This window comes from Polypterus senegalus, chromosome 12 (genome assembly GCF_016835505.1).
Source record: "Polypterus senegalus isolate Bchr_013 chromosome 12, ASM1683550v1, whole genome shotgun sequence".
In the NCBI taxonomy this organism is placed as follows: domain Eukaryota; kingdom Metazoa; phylum Chordata; class Cladistia; order Polypteriformes; family Polypteridae; genus Polypterus; species Polypterus senegalus.
This window is the reverse complement of record NC_053165.1, coordinates 103,693,891-103,711,766: the sequence shown is the minus strand read 5'-3', so window position 1 is coordinate 103,711,766 and position 17,876 is coordinate 103,693,891. Positions and strand designations below refer to the sequence as shown.

General features: G+C 36.0%; 1 protein-coding gene across 7 annotated transcripts in view; it reads right to left on the bottom strand.

The window, feature by feature from the left end:
• LOC120541448 (neogenin-like) overlaps positions 1-17,876 on the bottom strand; it is a 396,809-nt gene that overhangs the window by 32,070 nt on the left and 346,863 nt on the right. For 4 of the 7 annotated variants that reach the window (XM_039773085.1, XM_039773086.1, XM_039773079.1 and 1 more), the window contains exons 16-22: positions 16,487-16,582; positions 14,841-15,073; positions 13,083-13,221; positions 11,450-11,557; positions 10,572-10,766; positions 9,985-10,017; positions 6,305-6,367 (exon numbers count right to left, since the gene is read on the bottom strand). In XM_039773085.1, coding sequence (XP_039629019.1) covers positions 6,305-6,367; positions 9,985-10,017; positions 10,572-10,766; positions 11,450-11,557; positions 13,083-13,221; positions 14,841-15,073; positions 16,487-16,582 — 867 coding nt within the window. The remainder of the gene's footprint in view (positions 1-6,304; positions 6,368-9,984; positions 10,018-10,571; positions 10,767-11,449; positions 11,558-13,082; positions 13,222-14,840; positions 15,074-16,486; positions 16,583-17,876) is intronic. The other 3 variants (XM_039773081.1, XM_039773083.1, XM_039773080.1) reach the window with 2 other exon arrangements.

The following is a 17,876-nucleotide window of genomic DNA, read 5'->3' as shown; positions in this document are numbered from 1 at the left end:
TAAACAAGTTCTGTCACTCTATGGTAACTCATCAATATTAATTAATAAGTGTGGTGAAGCCTTCAACAAAAAACACACAATGACATATTAATGAAAAGCCATAAAGCCATTCTTACAACAAACTGAAAATGAACCATTAGTTGAATCAAGTGATGACAATGTGAAGTGGTCTTCAAAAGTTGACAAGGATAATGAAACTGTTGCATAAGGCATTGTATCACTGAACTGGAATGATATGCTCAATGAATTTGGTCACATGAAGATTCACTGTGGTGCAAGTAGCTTTGTGGCAAAAACATTAAATGACAGCGATCAAGTAGATGGACAAGAAGATTTTAGTCCCCTAAGCAATGTTCACAATGCAGCAGCTGTTAATGTTCATCTAAGGGGAAATATGGAAGTCACTAACCCTTGTGCTCTGGTAGCCTACAATAGCACAAGGGGCGATTTGATCATTTGGATCAGGCACTGACTTTCTACCCTCTCCTGTGCAAGAAACAGAAAAATACAAGTCTACAAGGAAACACACTTATAATGTCTCGACTGCAACGTTGGGCTGTCACACCCCTTCACTTTCTGCACACTTTATTGTGTTGTCTATTTATTTTAAATTGTTAAATTTGCCATTTTTGCCCATCAATCTACACTTAGTAATTCATAATAACACAATGAAAACAATATAGTGTTTGCAAAAAGTGAAGGAATCTGGATATTCACTGCATTTATTATATAAACACAAACACTCTGTATTTTATATATATATATTTATTTATTACACACAACCCCAATATACACACCTGTTCAAAAGTTTGGACTCACCAAGATATTAAATGTTTTTTCTCAAATATTATATATATACACAGGTAGTCCCCAGCTTACGGACATCCGACCTACAATTTACGAACAGGGCCGCAGCTGCGTCCAAGCGGTGGCTGGACGGAGGCTGGAGGGGGGAAATTTCGCTGCCCGCGCAGTGTAGTATCCCTCGGGCGGCTCCCGACGGCAAGCAATTTCACTGCCCGCCCACCACATACGGCTGCCCAGTTCATTCTCGGTGGGTGGCTGGTAAGCGGTGACCCGGTTGTGGCTGAATGGGGCGGCGGGGGGTAGCATTGTAGTGTGCATCGGACGGCTGCCTGTTGAATGGGGGCGATTCACTACCCGCCTTTGGCCGCACCGTATTCGTTCTCGGTGGGTGGATGCTGCAGGCAGCATACTGTAGCGGAGGTGACATTGAGGTGGGCTGGTGATGAACTGCCCGTCGATGCCCCGAGTCATTCTCAATAGCAAGCCTGCTTGTACTGTTACGTACATAGCAGAAAGTTGTCTCTTGTCAGCACATCAGACGTGTTGACGGGTGCTCATCTTAACCTTTTGTCTTCACCCTTCAACAATGCCTCTGAAACACAAATCTGATGCAAATGCTGGTGATAGAGTAAAGAAGAGAAAAACCATCACCATGGAAAATAAAGTACAAATAATAAAAAGGTCAGAGAGAGGTGAAACTCCATCATTCATTGGCAGAGCACTTGGTTGTAGTCGGTCAACAATAGCATTTATTAAATTTATGTACCTGCTCTGACTTACATACAAATTCAACTTTAGTACAAACCTACAGTCCCTATCTTGTACGTAACCCGGGGACTGCCAATACACAGGTTGTACAGGTTAAGGAAGCAGCTAACCCTGAACCTTTAAGGCATTTCTTTCTCAAACTACAGACTCTGATGTACTTATCCTTTGGTGCAGTTGTGCACCTGGGCTTTGTGCTGCTGCTTCTTCTGACCTGGATAGGCACAGTTTTCCCTCTTCTCTCAAGGCAGTAGTGGACACCTTTTCATGAAAGCTTCATTTTTTTTGCAGTCTAAATAACCTAACATTTCACAAAACAACAATAAATTGGCATGTTTCTTGAGGAAGCTGTTTTGTTTTGGCCATTTCTGAACAGAGAATTTAACTATTTAACTTTTGGAATTCCTGCACCTTGAAATCCAAGAAAAGGCAATTACCTTGCCTCACTCAACAGAATAACAGGTTTCAGCTGAGCTAACACAGTTACAAAGGATTCTCTAATAACTAAATAGTATTTTTACATGACTCATTAAGAATAAGTTGAGGGAGTTTGACGACTTTTGATGACTCCGGTCTTGCAGTCATATTTGAATAATAAATAAAAAATCAGTCATTTCAAGCAGTAATAGCCATTTACAACAATAGTAATGCCGTGGCTATATTTTAAAATCATTTGAATGGCACCTGAATAAAAATGTTTCATCAGTTTCAATCAAAAATATGAACATTTCTGGAGGTGCACATACAAACATTATTAAGTTCAGAATCTGTCTATCCAGATAGAGGTGAATTCATGAACTGAAAAATATATCAGAAACAATACACTCAAACACAGCCAATTGTGATTTGTTAATTCATCCTGCCTTACTTTTGGACTCACTCAAAAATATGCCAAGTCAAAAATGAAACTGCTCAGCCTGAAATCAATAATCAAATATACTCTAACAAAAGTTATCAATTTGGTCTTTCTGTCCTTGGTTACTTCTTCCAAGTAAATTCCAGAGGATTAAAAAAGGTCTCACCATCTATAAACCTGATGCATTTTCAAAATCTATTAAGTTACAAAAGTTACAGCCGAAGGCAGTCCCATAGCTGAATACATTTAGTATTCTCAGTATTAGCAAATTCCATTCTCCATAGCATAAAAATTTGTCCTCAATGGGCATGAGTTGCATGCAAATTTTGTACACCCCGATCAAATGATGTGCTTCGTTGATTTTCTAAATGAATACAAATTAATTAAACTCCCACAGGGAACAAACTTTGACATGACATATTACTTCAAATTTTAATGTCCAACTCCTATTTGCTTAATCTAACAGACCAGAAACCATTCAAAAACATTTCCTCTTGGTGCATTATTATTTTTAACCATTAGATAAATTGGTACTGAACTTTGTTTTTATCGAGACCTATAAAGTAGCTTGTAATTATGTAGAGTCCTGAGGGAGCTAAAGGTTTCGCTAGATGGGAGAGGATATCTTAAAAGGATGGGAGACGCACAGAATTAATTATTACAACTTTCAGGAAAGGGTGGCAGTGGAGTTTAAACTTGTGACTGGAAAAAAAAGCTCACTACAGGCAGGAAGTGTTTTTGTACTCTGTGCTTTCAACAGTTTAAAATTAGAATGCTCTCTTTCCTTTCAAACTGTCTCTCCATTTAGTGTACAAACTTTGCAGTGATAAAATATATGATAAATGGTGGTCCTAAAGGTCACCTCCTCATTTATATAGTAATGGAATAGTTGGTATCTCCTTTTTACCGTCCTACAAACAAATACCCTGAGGAGAAATCCTTCTGCTGGATGGCAAGTTGTTAAAAGCTTCATTTTTTAGATAATAAATTTATAAATAGATTTTTTTAGTAGAAGAACAGAAAAGACCTCCCACACTTATTTCAGAATGAAATGGTCCTTGTTACAAGAAAACATTAAATGAGTTCAATATTTTCACCTTGAACAAAAAAATAAATTAAATGATGGAACAAGAGAAGTGTTGAAATTAAGAATGGAGTTTGGGAGGTGCAGACTACCTTCTAATTTAAAAATCAGTCTTTCTATCTGGTTAAGGGTAACATTCATACACATATTAAAATGTACTTGAAAAAATAAAGAACTGAAGATGTATATTGAAAATGTTTTAATACAATACAGTTTAAAGTTACATCTAGGAGACCTTAAACATTGCACATGTCAATATTTGGGAAGCATTACATGAACAAATTGACAAACTTTTGCCCACCTCAAATATTTAGATTCTTAAAACCATTTAACCTAAATGTGATGCCGGTCATTATTATAATAATATTTATCTTCACTTTCAGAAAGCATTTGATAAGGTGCCACTTGACAGGCAGGGCATCAAACTAAAAGAAGTGGGAGTTCAGGGTGTTTGTAGACAGGTGAAAAACTAGCTTAGACACAGGATGCAGAGGGTGATGATGCGAGGAGCCCTATCAGTACTGGCTGATGTTAACAGTGGTGCTCCACAGGAATGAGTGCTAGGGCTGCCGTTATTATTAATACATATAAATGATTTGGGTTGGAATATGTTTTACTTGACAATCTGATTGATCAATTCTGTTTGGACCCTAACTTGATGGGGTGGATTCTGGACTTCTCTGAAAGACTAAGCAGCTCTGTTGGTACTCTGCAAGGGTGCTGCCTATCTCCTCTTTTGTTTATCTTAAATACAAATGACTGCAGAAGTTCACATAAGAATAGACATATAATGAAACTTGCAGACGACTCTGTCATGGCGAGTCTTTTTACAAGATGAGGAAAACAGCTATGGACCTGTTGTCGATGAGTCTGTACAATGGTGCGATTATTCCAATTTATGGCGATCCCCACCATCCACTGTCTCAACTTTAATTAAAGGGGAACAATCATTGATAACAAACTAAACTTTGATCATAACACAGAGCTGATTTGTAAAAAGGGGCAGTCACAACTTTTCTCTTTTTCAAACGGCTTTAAAGTGGACAAAACCATAATGACACTTTTTTTTTTTTTTTTTAAATAATTCCTTTACCAAATCCATTGTTACATTTGCTTTTGTCTGTTGACTTAGCAACCTCAGCAATAAGAATATAAACCATCTTAACAACATACAAATTAGCTGCAAAAGTTTTGGTTCACAACAGAGCACTATCGCTGAAATGTATTGCAAACAGGTTAGAAAGAAAGCCAACTCTGTTCTGTCAGAAAATAGCCATTCCCTTTTTCCTAAATTCCAACTGTTGTAATCAGGCTGCAGAATTAGGTTTCCAAACGCAAACAACAACATGTTTAAAAACTCTTATTCCTAGAGCTATAAGCATTTTAAATTCTGTTACTAGCAGGGATACTGCTAAATGTTAAATTTTGTATTATTGTTTTGCATATTGTTGAAAGTAATTATTCCTCTTTGTACTAATCTTGAGTGTGTGTTTAGGCAATTACATTGGTTGTGAAATATTGTGTCTTTGTTCTTCTATTGGATCTCTGTAATAATGTCTTCAGTTTTTGCACTTTTCTACTGCAAACAAAGTTCCCTCCAGGATAAGAAAGTCTACCTAACCTATCCTAAGTAACAAGCTGGTTAAGGTTGCAGATGATGCCAAGCTAGGTGGATTGGCAGATAATCTAGAATCAGTTAAATCATTACAGAGGGACTTGGACAGAATTGTGGAAAATAAAACTTAATGTAACTAAATGTAAAGTATTAGATTAGATAAACTTTATTAATCCCAAGGGGAAATTCAGATGCATACAGCAGCAGAAACATAAAAATGAGAACACAGATTAACAGGAAAAATAACAGCCAATCAATCTATCAATATATAAATAAATACATAAATGTAATGTAATTAATGTATGCTGTTCAGATATGTCAAAATGGCAATTCAAAATAAACTTGATGAGTGCCCAGGATTAAGCATTGAAATGTATGATAGCAGTGGGTAGAAGAGACTACCAGAGGCACTTCTTAGCACACCATGGAGGAATCAGCCTGAGGATAAAAGTGCTCGAGAAGAGAGCCTCCTGAAGGGAATGGAAGGCATTTTTCATGATGGCATCCAATTTTGCCTCCATCCTCTTTTCTTCAACAGCTTCCACTGTGTCCAGAGGTCGGCCTTGAGATGGAGCAGGCTTTCCTGATAAGTTTATTCAGGCAATGTGCTTCTTTTGAACTCAAGTTGCTTCCCCCAGGAAACCACAGTGTAGAACACCACACTGGCTACTATGGACTGACAGAACATTTCCAGTAGCTTGCTGCACACATCAAAAGACCAGAGTCTCCTTAACAAGTACAGTCTGCTCTGACGCTTCTCATACAGAGCCACTCTGTTGTCAGACCTATCTAGTTTGCAAACATGTTGGAAGTAAAAATGTAAGGTTTGAATACACCATGGGAGGTCTGAAAATCAAAATTACACCTTATGAGAAGGATTAAGGGGTTGTAGTGGACTTGACACTACCAGCCTCCAGATAGTGTTCAGAAGCCATTAACAAGGCTAACACAATATTAGGTTAAACAGCATGATGTGTAAAGTACAAGGCCAAAGAGGTTATGCTCAGCACGTTGACACTGTGTCTGCAATGTGCGGACATTTTTTTCCATTATTATTTCTAGTAAGTCACAAATACATGGACAATGTAAAACAAATGTCAAATTCAGCATTAGGTCAGCAGAACTAAAATCACAATGTAGCTGCAACTAAAAGGTTATTTAAGAAAATGCACATTACCAACTGATGTTGCAAAGTCATCGCCTGAGTGTCGTCCTCCAGGTTTCACTGAAGACCCTGAAGCTGTAAAAATAGAGAACACAAATATAGTCAAGCTAAAATAATTGGGGAGGGGGGAGAGAGAAAGGGGAATAAAACAAATAAAAGTATAATAGCTCAACCTAGAGTACTATGCTCTCCATAAAAACAAAGTTTCTGCATCCACAAATGCAAACACTACTCTTAAAGAATATCTGGTCATTTCAGATATTCCTAAAGATAAGAAGGTGTCCAGAGGGTTTTTTTTATCTGTCTGTGGAACTCAGAGAAAGGTCTGCAAATAGGGAGTGACTGAAGGAGGCCGGGCAGATGACGAATGTGAGATTGAAAAACAAATACCCATATGTTTATATAACCCACCCCAAAAGGCAGAGAACTATTGTGGTTCATAGCTTAAGGACTGGACACATCAACCATTTAAGGGCACAATATAAGATTTAAATGCTTTATTACCTTTTGAGTTACCATGAATTTATAGAGTAGGAAAAAACATTGTGATTTAGGGGTTCTAACATACTGCGGAAAAGCAAAAACTTTTAACAAATTGCCAGACAGTATACGACTGGCACAAGTTTTAAAAGAGCATTTTTCTTGGCAGTGGCATAATGGCAACTGAAATGACTATGAGGGGCAATACATTTGGGTAGAAAAAGCAACTACTACAACATTCCTGTCATTATAAAGCTCTGAACTGAGCTGTTCAATGGTATGGTTGAATGACATGAGAAAACGAATATTTGAGTAATGACAAAGCAAATCATCTACTACAAATATGAGAGGTATCACAGTTATTAAGTAAATAAACTTGTTTCTTGTTCAGTGAAAAGGCAGAAAATAATGAAATTTAAATGTTGGTCTCATATTTTTGGTATAATATATGTATAATGAAAGTTTTCCATCAAAACTGTCACTTTTTATGTTTGAAGACAAACATGTCACTACAGGGAGAAACACAAAATGATTTGACATTAAAATAAATTTAGGGCTAAAATTTAAATCTATGGGTAAAATGATTTACCCATTCCTGGCTTAATTTCTTTACTCTGCATCACTGCTTGATTCAGCAATTGTCCTGTCCACTCAAATACTTATCAGTTCAGTGGGATTAACAGCATTTCATTTTAAAAACTAACTGAAGTGCCAGATTCCTAGCAAGTGTTTTGGTCAGAACCAGCAAGGGTGGAACTGCATATCTGAATTACAGCAAGAAGTGATCAATGCACAAGCTGTAATCAAAACTCACTTAATATGCTTTAAACACAGCTCCATTGCATGCTGGATGGTCAAGGCCTTCCAAATCATTGATTACTTGTTATTGGCAGCTATCTGAGTTAGTGCAGTACTAGTCCACTTCAGACATTCTGTATTATTGTGTTAAACAAAGATGATTTCACCGAGATTGAAAGAATTTCTCATATTTTATGCCTTCCTGCAATCAGCCAGGTTGACAGCGATTTTCTGAATAAATGACTACATGTGCTCAGAGAAAACATGCATGTATTCAATGAGATCAGATTATTAAAAAAAAACAAGAAGTCATGATTCAGACAAGTCAAACAGCAGCAGTGGATTTCATTGGCATTGTAAAATTTACAGTAGTTTTATAAGCACAAGTAGATCAACAGGAAACTGTGAAACATTTTTTCTTAATGCTCGTTATAAAAACTGTTTGCTATAAAAATGAAGGACTTATTCACCTTAATGCAGAAAAATAAATCCTTCATACCACACTACACCTTTCAAAAAGTGAAATATTCAACAAATGCACCCATTGTTTGATTTTCATAATGCATTTCTATAGGCATCATCCTCTCCCAAGTGATCCTTGACAAGCTTGTGATGTGTCTTTGATCTATTAATTAGTACAGGGAAAAGATGAAAGTCTAATGTGCCAGTGTGTTACCATGTTTTCGATAAAATTCAAAAGCATTTATGAACAAAAATTTTGCATTTGAGATCTTCCTGCTTTAAATTGTATTTTTGTGTGCTTTTTCAGCTGCCTTTTTTGCACCATTGCCAAAAAAAAAAACAAAAAAAAAACCAGATTGTTTTAGTTGTTTCAAATTGGGGGAAATCACAAAAATCAAAAGGGTAGCTGAGCTTCATGTAGACACCAGTCTTGTAGTGAAAGAAGTCAGCCCAATTTACAGTTATAAATGTGCCTGTAAGTGTTAAGCTCCCGTCACACTACACAACTTTTCCAGTGATGTTCAGTTTTGCATTCATTTACATAATTTTAATGTGTCAGGGACTTTTACATTATATTATTGTGACTGCTAGTTGAGAAGATAATATCCCCAGTGACTGATTTGATCTGACCAAATCAAACAATTTGGATTTTGTCATAAGGGTTGGCACCTTGGTGTGTGAGAGTTGAAAACCAATGAGCATTCAGTCAATGCTTTCACTGCAACCCACAATGAAAGAAAAATGGGTGTTTTGACCTGTGAAAACAGAAAACAGACTTGCCTGTCTGATTTATTGTGTTTGTCAAACCATTAATGTATAGAAAAGTGAACAAGACAGGTCAAAACCGTGACCACTAACGATTTCAGACAGTGTGTCAACTGGCTGTCAAAATGTGATTTGCTTGTGGAACTTTTAGAAATCTGAACCTGTGCTGAGAAATTGTGAGGGTATTGTGTAATCCATCATCCACAGCAATTCCTAGTTGTATACAATCCTCATGATGTTGAGATCCTGCAACTGTAGTTGCACAGTCTGACATGCTCTCTGACTAAAAATCGTTTCATTTGCTTCTGGCCTTAGAGTAGCTGTGTGTATAAATTCAGGAATTTTTTAACTCTGTCAATATTTTGCAAGTTTAAACACCAACTCCCTATGTCTATGATAGGGTTGAAGGTGCATAAACGGCTCATTAAAGAGCTAAAAACACCAAGAGTACAAGGACGTATTCACAATGCAAGAGGCAACTCACTTAGGTCCTGTAAAAATATTTATAGTAGCACTAATAACTGCATCAGACACCACCAACTAAATAAATGGTAATTCAGGAACAACTGCAATTACTGTGGAATATGTCAGGGTAACAAGCTACAAATTAAATGTTTTTTATTTAAAAAATAAATAAGTAATTATGCTTTGACCATTGTGAGTATTCGTAGCTGTTTAGAAACAATGCTGTAAAGGTTCTTCTGTACTACAAGACTTTTTTTGTCAACAATTACTCATGTACTTCATGCTCTGAACATGGCAATCTGTTTTTGTGCAGTTTATCTAATGGCTTGATAAGGTGCCACTAATTACTCTAACTCTTCAGGATAAACACAACCCACATAACATAAATTCTTAATATCATGTTGTTAGGTTGTAATAAACTTTACAACTTATGTCAATGCAAGAAAGAGACCGAGACAGACAGGAACAGACACAGTTTGTAAACCTACTTAAGAGTAAGAATGAAACCAAATATATATATAAAATGAAGGTACAGTATTGACCATGATTATGGTGATGGCTCATTAAGAACATTTGCCTGGTCATCCTCTTATGAGTGCATCAAAAATATTAGCAAGAAATGGCAAAAATGGACTAGACAGTAGAGAGAGACTGAGATGAGTAGTGAGGAGAAGGATGAGGAAGAGGAGGAGGAGGAAGCAGGAGCAGCTAGACTCCATTACCTTGGTCATTAGGCATTTTGTCAGAAGATTCAGCTAAAAGGCCAAGTGTAAAAAGGAGGGAGAGAAAAACACAAATCCATTGAGTTAAAGAAGAAGCATGGAGCAGGCAGCAGCAGAAACAATAAACCAATTAGAATACCATCATCTCTTCTACTTCACCTCTCTGGCGAAAGGATTTAATTAGTGACTGGGCTAAAGCAGTAGGATTTGGAAAATTGGAAGGTTTGGGAAAAGTTGTAAATGGTTAAATCTCAGATTCAAACATGCAAACTATATGACATTAGAAATTCTTTGTATTTTGATTTAAATACTGATTACAAATACAAATACAATGATTTCACAATTGAGAAAGTCCAGAGTTTGCTTTGGACACATCAGTTATAAAGCCATACACAAATAAACAGTTTCATTATCACAAACAAAATGAAAACCTTTCATGCCTATTTTCTCTCAAAAAACAGAATTTAATGTTAAGTAGAATAATCTATCTTTGCAATATTTAACTCATATATTCCTTAAACTTCACTTACTGTATACTCATCCATTTTAGCTCATCAAACCACAGACAAAAAGAGTATATAATATACCTTTAGGAGTTCTGAACTGAACGGCCTCTGACATAGGCCCCATTCCTTTTGAATTGCGGGCCTGGATTTTAAAGTAGTATGGAGTATCAAGTGTTAAATCTTGGATCTGGTGTGTCAGTCTGTTCCCCACCACAGGCTCTATGACCCAGTCATGCACTTCAGCATTCACATCTGTGCTGTAATAGATGATATAACCTAGTGACATGGAAAAAAAGTTATTATGTATGCCTATCTGTAAAACACCTTTCTTCAAGGAAAGAATTCTGAAAAACTGAATCCTAGTTCTTTATGAATTTCATCGTTGTCACAAATTCAGCTTCTTCATGTATCCCATATTAGTGCTACCTAATGTTAATTTACTTTATTTCTTGTTCTCACTCAATTTAATATTTTAAGGAGTGTTAGAATGCAAAACTTAATTTTATTTATTTTTTTTAATACTTACGAATCCAGTATCAGGAGCTCAGAAGTCAGATGAGAATACAAACTTATGCATTTGTAGAACACTTTTAAGATGCTGTCCATTATGACAACCAGTAACTAACTATAAAATATTTCAGACCTGAAGTATACCAATAAGTTAAATGAAAATTATTCATGTTAATATTAATTTATTTTTTTAAGTCGATGTTAGAAACCTCTTTGCCAATAGTTTCTGTGCCGAAAATTTTTTCACTGAAATGCTTCACTTTATTCTAGATTATAAAATATTGAGGTTAAAATTCACAATAACAAAAGTAACAAACAGTGATAATGGACACAGTAAATGAATATAACAAAAAGCACAGCGAACACACTTAAGATAAGAATAATCTTTTTCATTAATTTCCTATTTCATTTTTTTTTCTTTTTAATGTTGCACTGCTCTGTTTGAGTACCTGTGATTTTTCCATTTGCTTCAGAGGGAGGCTGCCAGTTGATGATAATTATGCGTGGCTTTCCTTCCTTACTCACAACAGTCACATCCTTTGGAGGGGAGTTTGGAACTAAGGAAGTAAGAGAGTTACTTTTACCACATGCCAAATGCAACTGTTACAAGGCAATCACAGCAATCAACTTTTAATGAAAGGTGAGGCATAAAGAGCACAAATAAACACATACCTGTGGGACACTACAGATAAGCTATTGATTAATTTTAGATGCCGTTTGTGATAATGTAGGAAAACTGTATCCCATCAGATGTAAAACTGCATGCTAATCACCTAAATGATGAATTCTGTGCTGAGCGCTATGCTTACAAAATGCCACCAGAATCTCCATTTTCATGTTATACATTATCCAGATAGGCTGTTTTCCCACCACTAAGAAATACATAATTGCTGTGATAGTAAAGGAACATCTGGTAGAAATTTTTTTACATGGGGAAAAAAAACCCTAAGACCTTAAACAGAGAAGCATCTCTTTTGGTGGGTTTAGGTGTATGTGCTTACTTTTATATAGCACTTGCTTAACTAAAAAGATTACAATATGCAAGCTTTCGAGGCAACTCAGGCCCCTTCTTCAGGCAAGATGTGATTACATCTCGCCTGAAGAAGGGGCCTGAGTTGCCTCGAAAGCTTGCATATTGTAATCTTTTTAGTTAGCGAATAAAAGGTGTCATTTTGCTTGGCTTTTCTCTACATTCATAATGGCTAACACGGTACAACACCCTAGTACTATAGCACTTGCTTTTAAAAATGAAGCAAGAGTCATGGCGTAGTTTGGAGGCTCAGATGTCTGGTACTTTTAATTATGTAATCTGTCTGGGCATTTAAGGTACTGTGGACTCCTAAGTCCATGTTTACACTAACATTACAATTTTTCCACATACATTACCAGGTCAGATTTTGGTGTAAAACACCCACAAACACAATATATCTGAATTCTTTTAGATCAGAGACAGGTGCTTTTGTACCAATCCAGTTCTAACTTTAAAACAGTTAGTTTGGATTTTTACTCAAGATGTAACATGACTGAACCATTTTCAAAAGTTTTACTGTGCATGATGATTCCATCCAAAAGAAGGTTAAAAAAAAAAAAACCTATGTCTACTGATTTTAAATGTGAACATTTAACTTTTTATATAATATCACATGATTTCCTCCTAAACAATCAACAGGAACACTCATTATTATCTTTCAGTTTCAATGGAATAAATACATTGTAGTATCATCACATCTGCAAAACTTAGTACGGTCTACTATAACCATGATGTCAGGGAGATATACTTGTGAAGAAGTGAATGGAAAACTGCACAGAATTCAGTAAACAATAGATCTGCAAAATGCCAAGCCACATTACATCCATTAAAATAATAATTATTATTATTATCAGCTCAACACTGAGGTCTCCAGCAGACTCCCTCTGACAAGTCTCTTTATAGTCTTCCTCTCTAATCAATTACATCTGGGCTGAAGTGCTGTTTCAATAAAGGATCTCATTCAAATTCGCATATTAAACATGCACAGTAAAAGTTACTTAACCAGAGCCTAGCTTAAAAATGGCATGGTGTACAGTGCTAGATTTTCTCACTTGTCTCAAATGTGGTCCCATGAGCTGTCATGCTCCAGGTGCTGGATCGGCGTCCTTTAGTCACCATTACTGAAAATTCATAGAGAGTGTTGGGCTTCAGTCCTGTGACCATATGGGCGAGATTCGTCGTGTTGGAAGTCTAATAAAGAAACATAATTGTTGGAGAGTTTAGACTTAAAGCAAACATTTCTCTGTTTATTCAACATACATTAAACTCCTCCAAAAATTGTAAATAGTTTACTATTTACAATGCTTATCAGGTCATATACACCTATAAGAAAATTGTTTTGTTCATCTCATACCAGAGGCGCCCATTTACAGTGCAACAGAGCACATTACTTGCCAACTCTAACAAACGAATAGTGCAGCTCTAAAACTGGCTTTTTAAGTTGTTTAAATTTTAAGTTGTTACCATAATTCATTGTTTAGTTCAGCAAAAATTATACATTCACTTGCATGAACACTTACAAGGAACATTTTTTTTTCTTCAAAATATACCAATTCACCTCTTACAGTTAATATCATTTTGCAGATTGTCTGATTAGAAATGTTATTTTAAAAAGTGACCAGAAAAGCACCTTAAACAAAAATCAGGCATTTATTATATTTTGATACTTTTATGTATTTCAAATTACATTTTATTTTGAGATGATTATGGGCAAAATATTGTGCACTAAGGACATAGTGAAAGCCAATAAGGGTTTGACCAAGTGGTCCAGTTACAATAAAATTCATAATATTGTGTTCAGTAACATTTTTTAATACCTCTTTAGCTCCAATTTACTTACATAGTGATATTTCAGAGCTATTATTTAACAGTACAATGCAATCAGAAGCATAAAAGGAAATGTTACCGTGTGTTCATCTAATAAAACAAGTATAACAACAACTAAATACCACCAAGTTCAAAAAGCAACCATACAGTTTTCACACTTAAAGCCAAGCTGTTCTGATTCTCACTTTTCTAAGGCCCATGTAATGTTACAATTTTATTTTAAATTATTAACATTCACACTGAAAGAGCCAACATCAAACATTGGCCCCATTAAATGTGAGACTTAAGTTCGACAAACACTGGCATTCATATGTGGTTACGAATTAAGTTAGCTGGCAGCATACATTCTTTGTAGTCATGTAAGAGAAGTTGTGGTGATGCCAGGAGCTAACAAATCGATCACTGTGTGCTCTGCATGAATAGAAAATCTTTGCAAGCCAGGTAAGATGAAGTCTCTTTTTTTCAGTATGTGTGTGCACGATTTTACTTTCTCTCTGTGCTGAAGTATTTAAATAATCATGACTAACACTTTGGTGTAAAAATTAATTCCCAGTTGCAATTTGAACTATGGAAGCATACATATAAAACATATTTTAGAATTAATACTGTGCTTTAAATACTCGTTTTTATTAATTTTTGCCGATATTGATTCCGTATTGAGTAATGTGCTTATTTAGATTTCTGTACCCTTTTTATTTAGGTTGTATGTTGTAGGTCCCCTCTGTGAACAGAAATTTGAATCAACATGCTGTTGTCAGGGACAATCCTCATTAATCAGTGAATTAAATGTATATAAATCATACATACAGAATGTTTGCTCCTTAATGCGTCAAACCATACACAGTAGGCACATGTGTGGTCTATTATAAAACAAAAAGCCTCATTTTCACTTTCAGGGATGCAAGCTTTATGAAAAATAAATACAAGTTAGCTTTGCACAAATTCTCATTTCATGCAATTTATCCCTAGTTTGAAAGGCTTACCTTGTACTTCGTGTTAGCAGGGATGTTGGTCTTCCAGCGCACAGTGTAGTAGCGAGCATCAGTAATCTTCTGATTCTTGGGTAGGGAGTTGTCGGCCCAGGTAACCTTGATGTTGTCATGGCTTAGCACAGTGGCCTGTACTCCCACAGGTGGCAGCATGGGGGTGGGGTCTGGTACTGGAGTGTATGGAGCATTGAAATAGTCATATACATCAACTTCAGGGTCTAATGGGTCTAAGAGTAATTAAATGATACCATGGTAACAAAGCAACAAAAAAGGAAAATAGCAAGCAAATAAAATGTGGAGGTTTAGAAAGAAAATGGGTGTAGAATGAAGGGGAGAATGGGGGAGTGAAGAAAAGAAAAAAAGAATATAGTATTAGTACGGAAAAAACAGAGCCACTAGAGTCCTACAGGGGCTTTAGGAAGCTATTACTCTAAATCAATACTTCTTTCAGGTGAGAAAGAGAAACAAGTAGGGAAAGTACACTGCTAAACCCACTGAATAGGACCCTTCCAAATCTGAAACCTGAAAAGATTTCCAAGGGAAACACAATTCAAAAAATAAGGTATCTGTCAGAATCAAGTACACTATGTGGTCAAACTTTTTTGGGGGGGGGGGTTTATAATAGATTAATTTATTTTCACAGGCAAAGATTAATTTAACTTTTGTTTCCCTATGTATTGCGGTTGAATTTGAGGAAAACAAAAATGGAAAAGTGCTCTGCACCCCATTTAAAAATTCATAAGAGGCATACTATATTCTGCTCTTTTACAAACTGTTTAGCTTCACCAGCTGCTTTAATTTCCCTGCACTAATAACATATTAAAAAGTTATGGGAAAATCTTCGCAACTTTATTTATTCATGGTAATTCACCTTGCTTTAAGGCTTGCTGGGATGTGCTGCTTAAATATTTTATCACATTAAATATTAATCTGTAATGACCGTCTGCTCTTCCTGGTTAATATTCTAGGAACACTTTTAAGTTACATATTAAAGACAGTTAAAGCTGAAGATTTTTTTATATCGTTAGGCGGGAGGAATCAAAGGGTTCCAACAATAAAATGTAATTGCTGCGATACTTTTTGTTCATCTGCAAAGAGCTCACAGAAAAGCAAATTTGTACAAACCATTCAATTTGAAGAAATGAAAAACAGACATAAAAATTGTCATACAAAGGGCGGTCCATCATTGGTGTGGCCTGAAAGTAAAAAATTGTGTGGGGGAATGAGGAATAAATCACAGTGGCTTTCTATTGCATGGAACTCCAGTGACCTCACCATGTCTAAAAATGTACTGATAATTGATATGCTTGCAGATGGTTACAGAAAGAGAAGGAATTGTCGTCAGGCACTATAAGTTTGAGATACTCCCTTTAACAGCTCAAAGGACATTAATTTCTCTTTGATACATCAACAGCATCTCTGCACGAACTGTATTTGCTGAAAAGTTATTTAAAATTAGACACATTTTTCAATCACTTCCAATAACTTAAAATTTCACAGAATAGCAATAGTACTCTTACATCTAAAAAATGATTAAGGTTTTGAACAGCAAAATCTTTAATTATAAATTAATATATATCTTTAATTTCTTTTTAATTGATTTTCATTAATCAACTAATGAGCAGGAATTAATTTCTTACCTGAAAGAGGTCTTGTGACTGCACTCTCATAAACCGGTTCTCCTTCACCCATGTTATTGAAGGCTTTAAGTGTAATAACATAATGGGAACTGGGATCTATCATAAACAGAATATAATTTCAATTGATATGGTTTATTTTATTGCAAATTTATTAAATGCTTCTATTTAAACAGCATTAAATACATATTTATTCAACATGCTCTGTCATCAACAAAGTAGTTTTGCTTCATGGGAAACCATATTTTAAAAAATGTGGGTTGCTGCTTGTATTTATTTTTGTAAAGAAGATCAAGTTACAGTATTTCTTTTACATATATTGTTAGTTATTTCTGCTGTTATGTGGTGGGCTCTCATTGCCTCAGTACTTAAAAGGCCCCATGTGCTCAGAGACAAAAGTAGCTGCGTGATTAACAGTAATCTATTTATACAAGTGAGTCAAGCACACAAAATATATTTGAGTCCTTTATAGTCCTCACTAAACTGGTGCAGGAACACCATCTAAATGGGGCAGCCGCTTTGCCTCATGCTTCCAGTCTCCCCACTTTCCACATGTTTTAGTATTCGCTATCCATCAATTATCCAACCTGCTATTTCCTAACATAGGGTCACGGGTGTCCCAGCCAGCACAGGGTGCAAGGCAGGAACAAATCCCGGGCAGGGCATACACACCCACACACCAAGGACAATTTAGGATCACAAATGCACCTAACCTGCATGTCTTTGGACTGTGGGAGGAAAACCGAAGTACCCGGAGAAAACCCACGCAGACACGAGGAGAACATGCAAACTCCACGCAGGGAGGACCCGGGAAGCGAACCCAGGCCTCCTAAGTGCGAGGAAGCAGCGCTACCACTGCACCACCGTGCTGCCCGTTTTAGTATTCTACTTTTTGTTTTTCTTGTTTCAGCTACCTTTGAGATTTACTTCTCTTGGCTTCTCCCTAGAATTAAACAATCCTAGAAAGTTATTGAGAAACCAATTCAAAGAAATTGCTGGTGGCCCAAGGTGTTGCTGCGGATATTCTTATAAAAGGGCCGGACAAGGAAAACTAATTCTGGGGTTGTGTTCTTTTCAACATCAAGCCATAAACAGGTTATTTCCAAAGAAAATTTATTGAATATAACATAAAATAGTTTTAAAGTAAAAATTGACCTTATTACATTTTTAGTTTGGCATGTGTCAATAAATGACAAAAAAATGCAATTTGCTGTATAGATTTTGTTCCAAGTAATACAATTAAAATATCAGTTTCATGGTTTTGACTAATACACACCAACACTTTAAGCAGTCACTCATCAGCACACCAAGGCTGCATTTTATACTTTGCATTGTATTTTATTTCTGGAAAACATTTTCTGGAAAAGACAGGCACTCTGTCTACAATGCTGCC